General features: G+C 34.9%; 1 protein-coding gene across 4 annotated transcripts in view; it reads left to right on the forward strand.

Annotated features, from left to right (window-relative positions):
• The window catches only part of ATRNL1 (attractin like 1), a 430566-nt gene that overhangs the window by 94462 nt on the left and 316938 nt on the right, over window positions 1–19166 (forward strand). For all 4 annotated transcript variants that reach the window (XM_021537269.4, XM_021537270.4, XM_021537271.4 and 1 more), the window contains exons 15-18: window positions 927–1108; window positions 9583–9796; window positions 10465–10653; window positions 15224–15442. In XM_021537269.4, the coding sequence (XP_021392944.1) occupies window positions 927–1108; window positions 9583–9796; window positions 10465–10653; window positions 15224–15442 (804 nt within the window). The remainder of the gene's footprint in view (window positions 1–926; window positions 1109–9582; window positions 9797–10464; window positions 10654–15223; window positions 15443–19166) is intronic.

Below are 19166 nucleotides of genomic sequence, written 5' to 3' on the forward strand. Positions count from 1 at the left end.
GTTACCTCTGCTAGCTGGGGTTTTACATTAAAAGTTATAATTCAATTATATTTCAATTTTCCTGGGCAGATAGGGCCCAAGATTTAGTTTCTTGATTGTCTAATGTTGGTATTACTATGAAAGCAGTGAATGTTAAAATGCTAATACGAAATAATCTCAGAAGGTGACTGTTAACATTCTTAAATAGTATTTATTTTGTATTCATAACTGCATACATGGAGTTAGATGTCAGAACCTTTTCCATTTGATCTTTATGTCCAGATGAAGTTAATGAATACTTTTTTTACAGAGATGATTCATTAAATGACCTAACTTATTCTCTGCAGTTCAAAACTGTATTTATGTCATCTTTGTAGATTGACTATAACTGTTGCTCTTACTTATCTTTTAATAGTTACCTGTGTCTGAGTAATGCTGTAAAATGTTGAAGAGAAATATTTTCTGAGATGTTATCTAAATTTTCAATCATTTGAATTGCATTGGTATTTAGGCAAATATAAATGCAAAGGTATGATAAAACAAGGATTATATAAAATTGTGATTTCTTAATTCTAGGACAATTATCAGATTTTGAAATTTACATAACAAATAAAAGGAGTTGTTAAAACTATTACTTATGTACGTAATCTTAATATTTAGTTGTGCTCAATTCTGAATAGCAGGAAGAAATAGTGGCATAAAAATATTATGCTGAAACTTGGCATATATATTCTAATTATTTTTTAAGATCTTAGAAGTTGCTCTCTGTAACAATACAGTATTCTGTGTGATTATACTTGTTATTTCAGAATTTATGTGATATGAGAAGGGAAATTGAGTGGGGATGCATTTTGATTTATGATCTCAGGAAGATAAAATTCAGACTCCCTTGTGTTTTTTCAAAAGTTTTTTTAAAATCAGCTTTAATCATATGCTTTTTGCACCAGCTCACCTGTGTGGAGAAAGATGGAATCACATTGGAGATGCCTGCCTCCACATAAATTCCAGTCGGGAAAGCTACGACAATGCCAAACTGTATTGCTACAATTTGAGTGGGAATCTTGCCTCATTAACAACCTCAAAAGAAGTGGAATTTGTTCTGGATGAAATACAGAAGTATACACTTCAGGTAACTTGAGGAACTGTAGTTGGTGCTTATGTGAAACAAATTGGCTTTGAGAAATCTCTTCTAGGGTTTTATCCAAAGAGAGGAAAGTTTATGCCTTCAAAGAAATGTGCTAAATGGTGCTAAAGACTGGTATAAGTCACGTGTAGCATATTAAGGTTTAAAAAAAAACCTTAAGATTTAAAACAAATCACACAGCAGCTCCCAAGGTTTCCCCTTACTAGATTTAAATGCTAAAAGTTTTTGTTTACTTGGAAGAGAGCATTTGCTCAAGAGAATGGCTGGAACACTGATTTTGTGTCCTGCTTTCAGCTGGGATAGAGTTAATCCTGAAATTCAACACAGGCAAAGGCAGGTTCCAGCAATAGGGATAGTGCATAACCCCATGTACTGGTACAGATGTAACTTCTCCAGAAAAGGCAGTTTCCTTTGTAACTGGTTTGTGGGATCAAAGGGTGACAGAGAAGCTGTCCTAGTGTGTAAAATATGTAGCAATTCCCTGCACAGCAGCACTGGAATTAGCTGGAGCTAATTAGCTTTCTCTAATAATGGTGGAGGGAGAGAGAGCTGAAAACTCTTCCATGCCTCTGGCAAATAGAGCAAGCTGCCACCTGAATATTCCTTAGAAAAGTGATCCATGTTCTTTTTTTGAACTGTGGGACAAAAGAAGGGAAGTGAAATTACTTGTCTCTGAGTGATCTGGTTCAATTTTTGGCAATTAAATATTCAAATACTTACTGCTCTGTTTAAACATCACTGGTTAAAGTATGTGAAATGTAAGAATGCTTAGAAATATGAAACCCAGCAGTGTACACTCAGATGGGGTGTCTTAGCAGAATAGTATTCTGATTTTTACAAGCAAATCGGTTGTTCTTACCAGGGGACATTATTGGGAGTGTGTACTTAGTTTTCTAGAACATGCAGCACTTTGTCTCTATAAAATCCTCAAAGTTTTAAGTAGTTTAGGATTTTACAGTTACAGGAAAACGAAAGATAATTATGGATAATAATTAAAGCTTATATCAAACTAATATTTCATTTATGAAGTTGTTTTCCTGTAGAGGAATTGAGATCATTCAAAGGAAATAGCAGTTAAGGATTGCTTTTCTGTTATTACTGAATCTGAGAGCAGGAGTTTAGGGACATATATTGTGGACAAAAATATTCTATTATCCTTTTTAGCATTCCACTGCAAAATGCAGATTCAAACATAGGTTATGTACTTGAGGTTTTTGTGATTTTTTTTTTCCCCCAAGTAAATATAGGGACTGGACAGAGAAGGTATATTTTACTAGAAAGACACTTATTTTTCTATTTCGCTAATGAAGGAGAGAAATCATTCCATGCCAGAAGTTCTTCCCTGATATTGTATTTACTGCAACCCTGAAACACATTTTGTCTGTCCACTCTTTGATGACTTAATGTTAAAAATGTAATTGAAATAAAAACAACAACAAAATTATGTTGGCAACATGATTACTATAGTTATTTATTTTACCACCTTTTTTCCTTTTTGTTTTCCTTTCGCCTGATACCTATTAAAATACTGCACAGAATGACTTCAAATCTAATAATGTGTGATAGATTATTGATATGACTGATTTTGCCTGTCTGCCTTAAGGTGTAGATGAGAAATAGCTTTTTTACTATTAAAATTTTTCATACATTTCAGAGCCTAGAACTTCTGCAAGGTGACATCCTGCTGAGCATATCTCTATTTAAATTAAGTACATCCTGAGCCAATGTGGTGATGTAAATTTGAGATACCTCAAATACAGTTTAAACAATTGTAGACAAATGTATTCACTTTTAAAAAAAAAAAAATCTATCTTGGATTAAACAATCATTTAGCTGTCAGAAAGAACCTCTAATGAAATTCTGCCATGAATTATCCAGGTGTTTTCAGTGGCACTTAGAAAAGAAAATATTTTTTCATTCATATCTGTCTGTCCAGCTGCATTTACTCAGAGCAATACATCCTAAATGTGTTATCAGGTGTGACAGAGGCTCTCTGAAACTTTTTGATCTTCTTTTGCCTGTCTTTCCCTCTCAAACTGCAATCATAATGATATAAAGAGTGAGATTTCATTTTAGATGGCTTTTTTCTGTAACAGGTGCTGGTGGGGAGTTCACAAATGGAGTCAGAGCTGCTGTAAGGTGAACACCATGGTTTTAATCTCTATTATCTGCAGTAGAGTTTGACTTGGGTGGTTAAATGTTGGAGGCTTTAACATCTTTAGCCTGGGAAAGAAAAGAAGGTTTCAGTTTCACCTGAAAACAAAAAAAAAACTTTTCAGGATTGATGAATGTGTCAGAGCAGCATTTGGAAATAAGAATATGATTCTGACTTTATCTCCTTGTAATTTGGTATGCTTATGCTGAGAAAAGGAAAGAAATTTAGGTAGATGTGTATTTTACAAACTGTCAAATAGTATCAGTAAATCTGCAATCTGGAAGGACTCCAGCATTCTTTATTGTTAATAGAAGCATCTTGTGATTTTATAGATTGTTTCCTAATACACAAAGTCCCTCTTCTGGAACAAATTTAGGACAATGTCTTTATCATGTTTAGAATAATACATTGATGTGTTAGGAAGATGCCGAGGGAGGGGGCTACCATTGTCTCTGTACCCTCTCCAGACCTCATGTGTATAAATAATTTCTCCTAATCCTAGTCCTAAACTGGAAATCAATAAGTTGCCTCCTTTTAAAGGATAAGGAGAAGGTTCATTTGGTAATAAAGAAAGGGACAAAACGAAGATCTGTGTGGTATGAACTCAGAACACTGTTGGATTTGCAAACGTATTCTAAAAGTACCACCAGCATTTTAAAGTTTACTTTGCATTGTTCATGAAAAATAAATTCTGTCAGACAATGCCAAACTAAACACAATGGATAGGCTGCAGATTCCCACACTAAAGAAAAATGACACTTAATATTTTTTTCTTACGTGCTGTTATTGACCTAGTAAGCAAAATATTATGAAAGGGAAGATTTGAATTTCTCTGAAAAATAGATTAAACAGCAATATGAGGTTAATTTACTGTTCCTGCTAATATTCAAATGTTGTATATTCATTTAAAAGTGCAATTAGCTCTCTTGGGAATTTGCTTGCAACTGTGGGATTTAACTAAAAATAATAATTTTCTTGTTAGCATGCGATAAATTCTGAGAAGATTTAGTTTTGGTGTAGTAAGCACAAAGAACAGTTTTACACAAAGCCTTTCATTATATAAACTGTTTGCAACTTTTCCTTTGACTCACTGTTCACAAGGCTAAGCATCTTTTTTATAAATTACACTTGAATGCAGGTTGTAGTTAATTAGTGAGCTTTGCATAGCAATGTTATTCCTTGTTAGCTCCAAGTATTCTCTGAGGGCCCTGTGTTTCTGTGGTTTTATAATGTGTGTGATTGTGGTGAAGTTGACATCTACTCTTGGTTTCTGAATTACTCCCTTTAGAACAGTTTCTACCAGTCCCACTTCCCTATTGTGGTTTTAGAATTCTAATAAATTATTTTACTTTGTCTCCATTTTAAAGTTGTAGCAGTGACTGTCCATTAGATCACCTCTGGTTTAACTGTCTTCCTGCATTCAGGATTAGGGGAGCTTGACTCACTTTGGATGCCTGAGAATGCAAATTTCCCCCTAAAAATTGTCCCCTATAAAGAAGAAATTACAAGAAGAAACCAAAGTCCCACTGAAATACTAGCTGTAATCTCTGTAGAAACTGGGGAAGTTCTAGTTTTTTCAGTTTGCTGGATTTTATGTTTTTTCTAACCAACTAGACTGCAGAAAAGTTTTTAATAAGAATAGGAGAATTAGGTCTTCTCATGACCTAACACATGACTCCTACTATTAATTGCATCCAGGTTGCATTGTATGTGTCTAATAGATCCAGAAACAGTTGAAACTCATAAATCTTGCTTCCACTGCTCAAAATGTGTCAGCCACTGAGTAAATATTTACAAAACATGGAATGTACTGGTATCTGGCACAGTCAGAATTGATGCAGTTAAGGAATGGAAAACCCTGCATAGAACGCATTGTTTCTCTTCATGGAGTTGCTTTTTCAGGAAGTAGTTTTTTTTTTTTTTTTGTTCATAATGGTGCAGAAAAGAGACAAATTATCTGCAAGCCTTTCTCCAAATTGTGAATGTTGTGGAAATATGGGCACTGAGAGGCCACAATATTTTCAAAGTTTAATTGTATATTTCATCCTTGAGCAACAAATCAAGGAGTTCAAACAATTCCTGAGGGTTTTGTTGAATTTTGTTTATAAGGTATTGTGGTGCATGCAATAGAAAATGAGACATTAGTGTGTGATACACTTTCACGACAATTTGAGATCCAAAATAGAAGGAATTGAAATAAAAATGGAGAAAAAATTTTGAAAGAGATATATACTTCCTCTGAAATTTGCATAATTAAGAAACAGGGGAGATATTTGAGCCTCAGTGGTAGTTGGCTATTCAGTAAAGGTAGTCTTGCTCACTTCACTCATCTGCAAATTATTCAGCCCTCATTAGTTTAGTGCTGATTCAGCAGTAGTACTGGAAAAAATGTATAATCAGTAGAAATGATCCCTTTCACCACTTTAGATCTCAAAGCAACTGAATCTGATTTAAATTCTCTGAGTAAACAGTGGATTTAACATGAATTATCAGCTTTCTAGTTAAGGTTACACAATATGCCTTTCTAACATAATTCCATATTACTGTTTAAAAACAAATTAAAATTGTCTGATTTAGAATAAGAGAAGGACATATTTTTTAAATTATTAGTAATCAGTTTTTTATAGATTCCTGTTATGGCCAAAAGGTGGCCTTATCTTCAGCTTAATAGCTGTAGATGAAGTTACAGAGTGTTGTTCTACTGGTATGCATTGTATGATTGCAGTTTTGTTCCTTTGTCAGATGAAAATAAAGCCTTGCCCAGCAATTTTTCTCAGAGTTTAATAATTCTCACATTTGATGTCTCATTTAAAAAGGTTTTTTGGCAACTTGTTTTCAATGTTATAGAAGATGGTTCTGTGAAAACAGGTAAACTGTGACTAGCTGTATTTCAAGCACAAATACAAAGTTTCTAAGATGGGCTTTGGTTTCTGGAAAATAGCTAGAATGTTCCTGTGTGAGCTTGTTGAGTTGTTGTTGATGTTGTTTTAAAATGAATTATATATGACATATCAAGGGAGTTTTTATAGATCTGCATATATAGAAAGAAAGAAAAAGTCTACAGAACTTTCTGAGGAGTAATGTTCTTCCCACTTATAAGTTGAGTAAAGATTACCTGAACTTCCAATAAATGAATTGATTTGCACTGTATTTTTCACTATTCTGATTTGGTAAAGAACATTTTTCAAGAGGCCTGGGAGCTGGAATCTTGCATCAGCAAGTTCTGATTCCAGAGAACTGGCAGTCTTATTTCCTTCCTGTCTGATCCTCTTCTGAAGCATCTTTGGCAAGCTATTCAAAGTAAAGGAATCAGTTTTCTACATTCATTTTGCATTAAATGAAAAAGAACATAGAGTTCAAGTGAAGGATGTTCAACTCTCATTATTTCTTAAGCCTGAAGAAGAAACTGGATTGGCATTTTCAGTCAACACATTTGAAGTTCCTCGGTTGCTTCAAGTACTTTGAGATTCCCAGCTATTCTGACTAAACCTTTCATCAGTTTGAGAGATGATTTATACTAGATTTATGCCTATTTTTTTTTAAGAAATTAGTTTGATAGTCACAGAACCCTGGTAGCTGCAGGTATCTCATACAGAACTTCCTGAATGCTCTTGTGATTTGATTTGTCCTGTTGGCTTCCATGCAGTGCAGCAGCAATCATTTTTGGTGATAAACTTTGATATTCACACACTCTCTGCTATTGCCAGCAGTCTTCACCTGTGGCCCACCACATGATGGAATTGATGCCACATAATTGAATATGCATGTTAAGCACATCATTGGAACATCTGAGAGGCCTTACTTGGATGATCTGTGCTTGGCATCCTAACAGCATGGCCTGGGTGGGCCTGCAAGGTCACAGCTTCCATGGTGTGTGTTTGATAACGTGCTCATCAGTGTTTGGGTCTGTACTTTGATGGTTTATCCTAGCAGAGAGCCAGAGATGGTACATATGGAATTTGAGATGCCTGACATCATGACTGTAAGCTGTCCAGATAGTCCAGCTATTAAGAGTGATTATGTCTGGGATATGTGTTGCCTTTGCTGGAAGTCTTTTGTTTCAGAGATGCTGCTTTTATCTCCTGTGACTGCTTTGGCTTTCATGAGTCTCCCTGGGACTTTGTCATCATTAAAGGGGTTCCAAGATAGTCTCCTACTCAAATGGAAGAACTTATTTCCAAATATCACTGCTGCACTGTCAGTTTTCATTATTGGCTCACATATTTTTTCACCAAAGCTGGAATATGATCCCTGTTTTTTTATATACTGTTGCTGAGGCCAAATTATTTGGCAGCACAATTGAAACGGTCAGTAATATGTTAAAAATTCTCTTGGCTGGAATCCTTCAATCCCAAAGCAGGCATGTAGGGTTGCTTTATGTGTGTGTTTGTCAGCAATTTATCCTGCCTAAGCCCCCGACATTATTTTATATGTGCTTGGTGTGCACACTCAGCCTTTACAGGCAGCTGGTATGTGGACCACATACAAAAAGAGGAATCTAGGCAACTAAAGCACAAATAAGACAACAGATGTCTTATCTACCATTTTCCAGATGCCCAAGTTCCATTTTTACTGCTTGCATCATGTTCTTTCTGGTGTCCAGGACATGTGAGTCCTCACAGACACCTGCAGAGCTGGTCACCTGGGGTAGCAATGGAGTTAGGAAGTAAATTCAGAAGTAAGACACAAAGTGGACAGTGGTAATTTTGCTGAATGTTCTTGTTGCTGTTCAAGAGTCTCCCAGAACACATCACTGCTTATGGAATTGAACATTTCTTAGTCATTTTCTGGTTTATTTAAGATTGTTCTGGTGGCCCTAGGTGTTAATAGGTAAAGCAATTTTTGTTTGCTCATGATCTTAACTGTGAGTACAGAAGCAGAAGACAGCATAGGGAGTACATATTTGGGCAGTCAGGAATACTGACTCTACCTACTGATTCTTTTAAAAGGTATTTTTAATACATGTAATTTAATAAAATACCACTGGCATTTTTGAAACTAAATTAATAATCCTTCACATTTCAATTTGCTTTAACAAGATGGGGAAAAAAGAAGGAATGCTCTGATTGTATGTAGAATTAAAGAATACTGAAAGATTTTCTCTTCAGCCATGAATGGTTAAACCTGAGTTGCCAGAGCAAATGTGAGATCAAAGGTGAAAGATCAGTGATAGAGAATGGCAGTAACTCTTGGTTCACTTGTGGAATACATAGCTCTTTAGCAGTGGCAGGTTCCCTTTAGATGTATTATAGTGTTTTACTTACCTTGTAAATTACCTTTACGTACCTTGTAAATTAAATCAGTTGTGAGCCTAATTTACAATCAGATCAATATTTCTGCTTTGGAGCTGACAATGTGTATCCTCTGCCTGGGCAGGCAGCTGGGTTTGGTATTCTGGCATCCACCTGCCATCATGTACCTGTCACAGCCCAGTTGTCTCTCTGTATCTCTCTTCTGTGTGTTTAAACTGGGCTTAATGAAAACTGTCTGCACAGAGATTACATGTGGAAATGTGTTTGTTTTGGGTGTCTTGAGATTTTTACACCAATGGTTGCAAGTAATACATGTAGATTTATCCTGGAAGAAGTAAATGCCTTTTTTCCTTAAGGTCTGCCTTTCACTTGGTAATTGTGTAAAGATGAAATTATAAAAATGAGTAGATTTTGTTATGTAGTTTCACTGATGCATCCTAAATATGTTTTAAAAATGTGTCTTTTAGTTTTTCCTAGACTGTATCTTATAACTTGCAAATCAATAATGAAACTATATTCAATGTGTATTTAACACCACTGGAAATGTAAATGGTGCCACTTTTATCTCTGTCTCTGAGTTGCCTAAAGTTGATCAGTATCAGCAATATGGACTTTAGAGGATGGAATATTGATCCTACTTTTTCCTGAAATTTGATTTCTCTGAATTGCTGTTAACTTGTGTGTATTTCATTATCCACAGTGGCCTAGCAATTATTAATTGTACTGTAGCCACTGGGAAAAAACCCAAACAATTTCATTATGACCAATAATAGAAATCAGAATTGTCTTTGAACAGAATGCAGGTTTTTAGTAGAACAGAAGCATATAGGGAGTGGAGTTTTTGTTGGGGTCTTTGGGGATGTTCAACGAGATAGAACAATTAGGATAAAAACTGTGTGGACAATGACTGAAGAGATAATAAAGTGAGATAAAAACACGGTAAATTTTGAAAATGTGAAGTTGTTGCTGTTTAGCTATTTTTTTGAAATGTTTTATCAAGACAAAAAGCATTTTAAGTGATTCTCTTCCATTTGCTTCATTTTCATCCATAGAAAATTTCCCCCTGGGTGGGTTTGCGCAAGATCAACATCTCCTACTGGGGCTGGGATGACATGTCCCCGTTCACAAACACCACCCTGCAGTGGCTCCCTGGAGAGCCCAATGACTCTGGCTTCTGTGCCTACCTGGAGAGAGCTGAGGTGGCAGGGCTGAAGGCAAATCCCTGCACTGCCATGGCAGATGGCCTTGTGTGTGAAAAACCTGTTGGTAAGGAACCTCTTTCTCCCAGGAACTGATGCTGTGCTGAATAACAAACTCTGTGGGATTTCCTTTGCCTAAGAGGAATTTGGGGACAATTTGGATTAAATAATTACCAAAAAAAAAAAAAGTTTTTTGGAAATATTGTGATCTTTTAATATTCCTAAAGCAGCAAATATTTATTTGAGAATTAGTTCATGTGTCTTATTTTGCATTACACCATTACACCGTTACATTTTCCTCTAAATCAGAAAGAGTCAATGGTAACAGTAGTGGAAACCACATGCAGAGATATTCAGCAATGCTGATGTGTTCTTTCTGAATCTTGCTGAACATTAGTGAATATCTTAAAGTTGTAAAAGATGGACAAATCTAAAATTCTGGTTTCTGTCTTTCAGACATACATTCTGTTTGTGTATAAAGTCACTTGACTGTTCAAGTTAACATCCACTAAAATGAACTCTGTAGCTGTTGTATGTCATGCTCAGTTTTGCATATTAAATTTTGTAAAATATGGTTGTATTTATGTACAGAAACATAAATTTGGACCAAAGTATTTATAGCTAGTTAGGGAATCCACTGCTTCAACACTGATTTTCCTAATGGAACAAGTGGTGAAAAAAAAAGAAAATTGAACTTGTGTTCAAAATGATAAAATATTTGTGATCCTTTTCCAGTCAGTCCCAACCAGAATGCCAGGCCCTGCAAAAAGCCCTGCTCCCTGAGGACAACCTGTTCCAACTGCACAAGCAATGGCATGGAATGCATGTGGTGCAGCAGCACCAAACGATGCGTGGACTCCAATGCCTACATCATCTCCTTCCCATATGGACAGTGTCTGGAGTGGCAAACTGCCACCTGCTCCCGTAAGTATCTTAGTGAATGTTCATCTTACTAAATTTATTGTTAGATTGGTTTTTCACTCAAAAGAGCTGGAGGGATTCAGCACATTCTCTAGAGATAAAAAGATTTTCAAGTGAATGACCTTCTGTAGCTACTAATGTGAGAAGTCAGTGCTGTGTGTGCATTTCTTAGATACAGATAAAATGCTGGAAATTCTTTTATGATGAAATATATTTAGCCTTCTGAAACTATGAAAAGTATTTATTCCTTTCAGATAAAGAAAAATGATCATGACTGTTCGTATGACCAGAGTTAGTGTGACAAACAACATCCATGAGCTGGAACAAGATGCTGTTAAAATTAGATAACCAATAAGTAGAACTTAGACTTACACAATATGAAGTTATTAAGAAGTGTGCTGAATTTTTAAAGGTTTAAATGTTCTGATTAATTTTTTTCAGATTCAGGCTATGCCATTTTTCTAACATGCAAAGATAAAACAAAGTTTTAGAAAGGATCGTAGTTGTCTTGAGAATATTGTAACATAAATGCAAAACAAATTATCTTGGTCTTCCTTAGATTCCTCTCCCTTGCAGATGGGGATTATTAGCACTTGATCCCTAATAATTAACTCTTGCAGATTGTTCATCCTCTCTATGAAGTAGAAAGAATTCTATTAGGCCATCAGGCAGGTAGAGGAGGTACAGAAAACTTCTGTCCTGCATGATCAAACTGGGTCAGGCTGCATTAATATTCAAGGTTGCCCATTTCATCCTTTGGGAACAAGAAGCAAGTGATTTCTTACTTGGTCAAGGAGCCAAGTTACTCCTGGATGTTCCCTTTGGAAGCACATTTCATCAGAGCTTGATGCAGTGTCTCTTCAGGAGAATGAGCAATCTCCTCCAAGTCCATTGCAGTGTATCAGGCACAGCTGCTCCTTCCCAAGCTGGGAGTGACCAGAGTAAGCCTGTGCAGTTCCACATTCCAGGGTTTGATGCAGATGCTGGAGTGAACTGCCTGGTGCCTTAGATTCTTGTCTTACTTGAGGTTTATTTAGAATAATTCCTCAGTCACCGTCATTCAGAAGACTGGTTCTTAGAATTTTTCGGGATATCTGAAGTGTACCTTTGGAATCTTCCTTATTGCTCTACTCTGAGAGTTTTTCTGGTTACTTCTGATTTCCTTTCTCTCCATAAAGGTCTTTTGATATCAAAGGCTTTGGAATATGTTTTTTTTTTTTTTTTTTTGTATTTTGTGACAGGATTAATGATATTGACAACAACAAGCAACATGCTTTCAGCATCATAATTAGATCATAATTCCATTTGATAAGTTATGGATACAAATTAAAGAAAAAAACCTGAAGATCACAAAAGGCTTTCCCCTTGCTTTCACCTAAGCCTCATGAAAATACTAAGTAAAACAAGTTCTTGATGTGTCTGTAAAGGGAACCATAGATATATTCTAATCTTAGGGGACAAAAATAGCTGTATGTCCAAGGCCATTACATATCTGGATTAAAGGGAAATAAGGCATAGGAAAACTGGCCAAGAGCCCATATTTCTCTAATTGAGGTTCCTTCTTCATCCTTAATAATCATTGAATGTAATGAACCAGGACCATGTTGAGCTGTTCTGGTAAAATTTTTGGTTAAATTAGTAGATTTCAGGTATCTAGATTCAGGTTCAGTGTAACAGGTAATAGGAACATTTAATCTCTTGTCAATAGGTTTGGAATAGTAATTCTGTAGTTAGAGAAAGGTTTTTATCTTGTAACCATTCACAGAACTTTCTTTTTTTCCTCTCCTGTATAGGAATCAATTTTTTAACTTATAAAATATTGATAGCGAGCTGTGGCAGAATTTAAATACATTGCAAATCTGGAGATAAAACTGACAGAATACCACATAAATGATGCTTATGTTTTTGAACTAGCAGATATTATGTCAGCCTGAACTTTCAGTTCAGTTTTTCTCTTTGTGTGTAGTGTTTGCACATCACGCTGATTCAATTTGTTTGGGGAGCATAAGAAATTGTTTTTAATTTGATTGTCATTTTTGTCAGGTCTGTAAAAGCTTATATTAAATAAGGCAAAAGGGATTTGCTATATACCAGTTCAACATTATGTAAAGGCAATTTTGTATGAAAATGTATTTTCTATTCAACAAATTAGAAAAAGCAAGATTCTGTGGCTGTAAGCAGTTTTCCCAGAGTTTTATATCGTCAGATATTTTGCATTTATACATGAAAATGAATGTTCAAGTGAAGCATAGTTCAGATGTAATGTTAGTCTAAAATTACTTGAAAATTTTATTAGGTAAATATATCATTATTGCTGCTGAAGTAATGAATTATTAAGTGGATTCCCTTATCAAGGGATAGTATTTCTACTTGAAGAACAGACTGGAACTATACCTTTAAAAAATCCTCCTTGTTTTTAAAATTCTATTTTTATTTTGAATGACTGATTTCTGAGCTTTTGGATGTTTTGCTCTGATAGAAAAAAAATCAGACAAGCATGTATGATTTAAAATATATATAAAAAACATCTGAGAACTTCACATTTATTTTCACAACTTGAAATTAAAAATAAAGAATGCTGTTTTATTGGTGACATATTGTCATTTTAATGCCTACTTGCCAGAAACTTGGATTTCCACTCTTCCCTACATCTTCCATCCATTATGACTTTTGATTGAATAGCTGACAGTTGAACAATCCTGGACCACCTCTAGAATTTCAAAGAAAACAAAATTGCTGCTTGACTATCCCCTTCTTCCATCAACAATTGCTTCTCAGCTCTCTTTAGTTTTTCAGCTGAATGCCACTACAGATAATAGCTGAGGATTTTCACTTTTGGTTCTGTTTTAGTCTCTGTAAAGATAGTGCAGTTGATATTTCAGGGCTTTATAAATAGCAGCATGAGTATAAATAGCAGCATGAGATTTGTTTGGATTGTTTAGAGTGATCTCTGAAAGGGCAAGCCAGCCAGTGTAGAATGATAGTCTTTATTTTTCTGCTGATCTTCTAATGTATTCAAAAGCCGAAATCTGTATCATTCAGCTTCAGCTCTGATGGTTTAAAACTGATTTTTCACGTTTGACAGTTTTCAACAACAGTTGGCCTTTCCCCATCCCTGCTATTTTCTATATTTGGGAAACTTGAAACGTTTCCTCCTATTTGGATTCTTCCAAGGCTATTGAAGAGCTCTTGCTTCAGCTTTCTGTGCTGTTAAAATCGTTTTGAGATTCACTCAGACTCTTTACTGCCTGTTTTTCTGATATCTGCAGGTATCTTCAGACTGTGCAGTATTTTTTCTTCTTACACTTTCATTACTTATAAACAATTTTAATAGTTGCTGAAGTCAGAGAAGCTAGCTTTATTCTGCTCTCAGTTAATTTAGTTAGCAATGAAATCGTTCTGCTTAGTATTCCTTTTGTGGACCAGAATAGCCCAGGTAACTGAACATTATTTGGATCCAGTGTTCTGGCTGCAGCCAAATTGAGGGGTTACCCTCATGTAGAAGCCATTTGAGTGTTCTTCAAAAGAACTCTGGGAATCTTTAAATTACTTTCTTTTTTTAAAAAAAACAAACTTGGAGAATTCTGGCTTCACAGCAGAATCTTACCTTCATGTGTGCTTTTAAAATTTAATTTTGAAAGCCTGTAAAGTTAATGTGAGGAGAGACAGGGACCCATAGTGATCAATGGTTGAATGGTTCTGATGTTAATTTGATCCTGTGTTACAGCAGTAACTAAAAAACGAACATGTATCAGAAAATGCTTAAAGAATGTTGGGAAGTTTAATTGTGTTCTTAATTTCTTATTAATAAAAAATGACAGTAACTTCAGAATAGGATTTTTATTTGATTCTAAACAGATTTGAAATATGAGGAAGACCGCTTAATAATTTTAAAGAATAGAGTATAAAAGATGTAAAGGGATATTTGGATTTTAGAAGGCAATTATAAAAATGAAACCTGATTAATTGATGAGAGCCTGAAGATCTAGTTAATTTAATGGGTTGACTTGTTGCTTGAGATGTGTGGTTTGCTAGCTTGTTTCAAAAGCTTTATGTAAGAAGACTAAGTCATATTTGTAGGTAAATACTCAGGAGCCATCCAGGGGTACTTTTTGCCCAAAATAATTTTTGGTTTGAATTTGAATGATCCTGTGGTTTTTTTTTTTAATTTATAAATATTATCACTCTTGGTTTATTAACCTTGTATTGAATTCTAGTTTTCTCTTTGGAAGGGCTGTCTATCTCAGTAGAATTAGTAATAAAGGCATTATATAGTACTAATAAGGAAAGAATATATATTTTCTTCTGTATCTAATGAAGATGTGCAATATTCTTGTTCTGCTGAATTTTCTTTGTTGATTTGAAGTTTTATTGTAGCGTAGCAAACACCTGCTGCATGTTTTGTGATCTTTAAGGATGCACAACTTTTAATGAAAACTGATAGTCTTACTAGTATTACTGATTTTTTTTTTTTAATTTGCACAAGGAAAAATTAATTCTCCATTTTCTGTTGTGAAATCCAAGCATCTTATTTAAAAACGACTACATTAATACTGTATTCCATGTACTAAAGCTCAAAACTGCTCTGGGCTGAGGACGTGTGGGCAGTGTTTGGAGCAGCCAGGGTGTGGATGGTGCAACGATCCCAGTAACACTGGCAAAGGACAGTGCTTGGAAGGCTCCTCCAGAGGCCCAATGAAGCCTGTCAGTGTCCACTCCAATGAAATGGTGCTTGATGCTACTCTTTGCCCAAAAGAAAAAAATTATGAGTGGTCTTTTATCCAGTGTCCAGGTAAGATTTCCTTCCATTCTTTCTTATATATGAAATATGAGTTTAAGCACACCAAAATAACGTGATTGTTCTAAGTAATGCAAATAGCATTTTCATGGAAAACTAGTTTTTTACAAAATATTTTCTAAATATAGAGTTTGTTTGTCTACTGAGCAGAAGTATAGGTTGACTTGTGAAATGCAGTGCAAGTAGTTTAGCCAAAATTCCTGTTAATTTGTAGGTAAATTTTCACCCACCCTATCCTTCCACATTTAGAAATCAAAGTATATGAATTTTCTTCAGCTCTTGCTTTCTTCTGGGTTCTGCATCCATCAAAGAGTGGAACAGGGGAGAAATTATCCATAGGAGAAGACTGATGGACACAAAATTCCCTCCTGCTCTTGCCAAGTCCAGCTGACTGTCAGCACAGGGGGCTGCCAAAACCTGAGCTGAGGTTCCAGCTGACCTTTTAGACCCTCAGAGTGAATAGAATATGTTCTTGTGTAGCCTTAAAGAGAGTGTCTGAAGTCTCAATTTAAGCCAAACCAGTCTGATTACAGTATTTTAATTTTGGAGCTCATTGGAAAAGTAAGGAAGAGATCAGGTGCTGTAAGGCAGTACAAGCTATGCTGGTGCAGCCTCCCGTGTGGAAATGCTCCAGCGCTGACAGCAGAGTGTGGAAGCAGCTGGGGAGGACTGCAGGCAAATGAAAAGCACACTGGGGACTTTGACAGCCTTCCAGAAGTCATTTACAATAACTAATACGTTTAATAGACAGCATGAAAACTTTGTGGTGATTTTTTTTTGCTTGGTGGTGTGTTTTTTTTTTTTTTTTTTTTTTTTTTGTTTTGTTTTTTTTTAGTTTTTTATTTTTAGAGTAAATGGTGTAACTGTGCTAAAGTTATTTTTCCAGGAAATGTTCTACTGCTGATAATTTTGGAAGCTGGAGCTTCTGTAGGATCAATAATTTTATGGGTACATGCAGCTGTGTTTGCTTTCTTGTCTGCTTTTTTGCTCAGTTTATTCTATCTGTTGTGTATGCGTATATACAGAGTGAGGGTTTTTAAAAGTTTTAGAATAATGAAATGAAATATAAACCCCAATGAAGACTGTTGCATATTTTCAGTGAAAACCAATGAAGCCTTTCACAGAATCTAATACTACTTCCTGAGCAAAGAAGCTTCTAGTATGTTTCTAGAAACAACAGAATGACATTCTGTTGTTGTATAGAAATTGCATTACTTAGTCTATATGTTGATATTGAGCAATTGTTAACCCTTCAGTGCAATGCATAATTTCTGCTACTAGTGAAACTGTAATAGGTAAATATATTGTTTGTCTAAACAGCTGTGTTTAATATTTATTCTTGATGGATAAAATTCTGTATTCATTGTATGTTCTTATCAAGAATTTACTAAAGTTCCACTTCAGTTTAACATTCCCTAGCTCTATGAGTTTAAGGGACAAATAGCACAAAAGTCATAGAATTAAAACTTCAATTGATCTGTTTAGGCTGGAGGTTTTGTTCCTAAGATTTTTGTTTTCATTTTCACAGACTATTTTCTGTAGTGGATTATACTAACACAGTTTATTCTCAGCACAACATTCATTTGATGTACTTGAAACAAGCTAGAATTAGACTAAGTCTATGTAAGCCTACTGAACATTTTGCAGTTAGGATGAAAATATAAATAGATAGTTTATATCATGCAGTTTGGAGGTTATTCTGCCACATTGATGAATAGTTGTTCATGAATGAATTGATGAATTCATGTTCATTCAGGCATGCACTTATTTTTCCTTGTAGTCCATATCCATCCTCCTTATAGCAGCTCTGGGCAATTGTGCTGCTGATAAAAAAATTAAATTCCTTCTCATTTTCTGTTTGGTTAAAACTTCAAGATCGCTATTCATCAGGCAGTATAGAAATGTTTATTTTTGTGACTGGTCACTTTAAAATCAATAGGCTTCAAATAAGCTGTCATAGTATTCCTTTTAGTAGGAATATATTTTTATTTTCATCAGATTCTTAGTTAAACTGAACTATTGTCATAAATAAAATTGCAAATAACACATATACAAAAAACAAATAAAAATAGCTTTGACATTCACCTTCCGAGAAGAAAGGTGTAGTTAGAATGCAAGCCCAAGTTTTTCTTTAAAGTCTAAATTTCTCCTCCAAAAAAAAATTAGTAGATTCTAAGTAGTTTGTTCAAAACTAGATGAATATCTGTATACACTAGATCCAGAGTGTAATGACAGCACCCTTTTCATAAGTTTTCCTAGCTTTAACTATTTCCTTAAAACTGTAATTACCAACAATTGTCAGCTTCATCAGCTATTTCAACACAGAGGTCCAAAGCAAATTAGACATAAAATTGCTTCTCTGCAGGGCAGCCTGACTGAGGATTCAGCTGAAGCACATTTTTGTGTGTGAAGAAAACGATTTTGTTGCTGCCAGTGATGTACATTAAAAGGACTTAAGGAAAAAACTTTTACAAATTTAACTCCTAATTCTTATGTAATTACTTGTTACTGTGTCTCATTAATTTAATGACTTTTAAAATTATTTAATACTTATGTCTCCAGTTTGATTGTACTGAACCAACTTTGAAATTTATTGAATTTGCACTTCTGACTTTTTCCAATGAGATGCATATTTTTAGGGAAATCAGCAAATGTATAATTTTTCTATGGTCTGTCATGTCAATTGTGGACTGCACTACTTCTTACTGTGTATATATATATATATATATATATATATATATATATTTATTTTAAAATCTCTTCAATTTACTTTGATGCAACAAAATGTAAGAATTCAGAGCTGTCATGTGTGACCAGATAATATTATGACTTAAACTTACAAATAAGATTGCTTTCATCACCCTGTATAACACAAAAATAAAGAAAAACAAAACTAGACATTAGCAAGAACAGAAAATTTAGAAATCAGTGGCCTGCTAGTTAGAGAATATTAATATTAAGCATTTGTCCTACACTATGATCAAGTCTTAATTAGGCAATCTTACTTTAATAGAAAACCTCTTTAATGTACTCTCTCTTTTTACTTTTTGTTTATTGGGCTGTATTTATTTTTACATTTGCTTTAAGTATATTAATGTGTAAAACACGTACACAAACCCCAAAATGGAGCTGCAGCTCATGGTATTTTTGTGTAACTTCTCCTCAGAATGGCAACAAACTGCAAAAGAGGGAGATACCACAAAGGTGTCTAAAATTCCAGTATTCTTGGGAAGAATAAGGCTTGTGATTTCTAGATATTTATTCAACATAGTGAGAAAACCTAATGGTACAGAAATGTTTAATACTTGTTTGGAAGATTTTCTAGGCATAGCTACAGAAGAGAGATTGTCAACTTGGGAGGTTTTGATGGTTTATGAACCAAGTCCGGCAATGGCTATAAATATATTAAGTTACTAAATTATAAAACAGCTCTAAAAACTTTTAAATCATGCAGTGAGAATCCCTTTTTTTCCCTAGCAAAGACACCAATCACTGTGACACTTAAATTAAAAATCCAAATTAAAAGAAATACAATCTTACTGTGATAGCTGTCCTCTTCCAAGTCTTCCACCAACTTTGGCACTGAGGAGTCGACAAGTCTGACATGGTTTGACATTTGACAAGCTGCTATAATTGACAGATTACTAATCTGCTGGGCACCATGAGTTCTGAAGCTCCACTTTTTAGAGAGGTCATCCTTCAAAACCTGGCAGCAGGA

The sequence above is a fragment of the Lonchura striata genome, chromosome 6 (genome assembly GCF_050655825.1).
Source record: "Lonchura striata isolate lonStrDom1 chromosome 6, ASM5065582v1, whole genome shotgun sequence".
NCBI classification, from domain to species: Eukaryota; Metazoa; Chordata; class Aves; order Passeriformes; family Estrildidae; genus Lonchura; species Lonchura striata.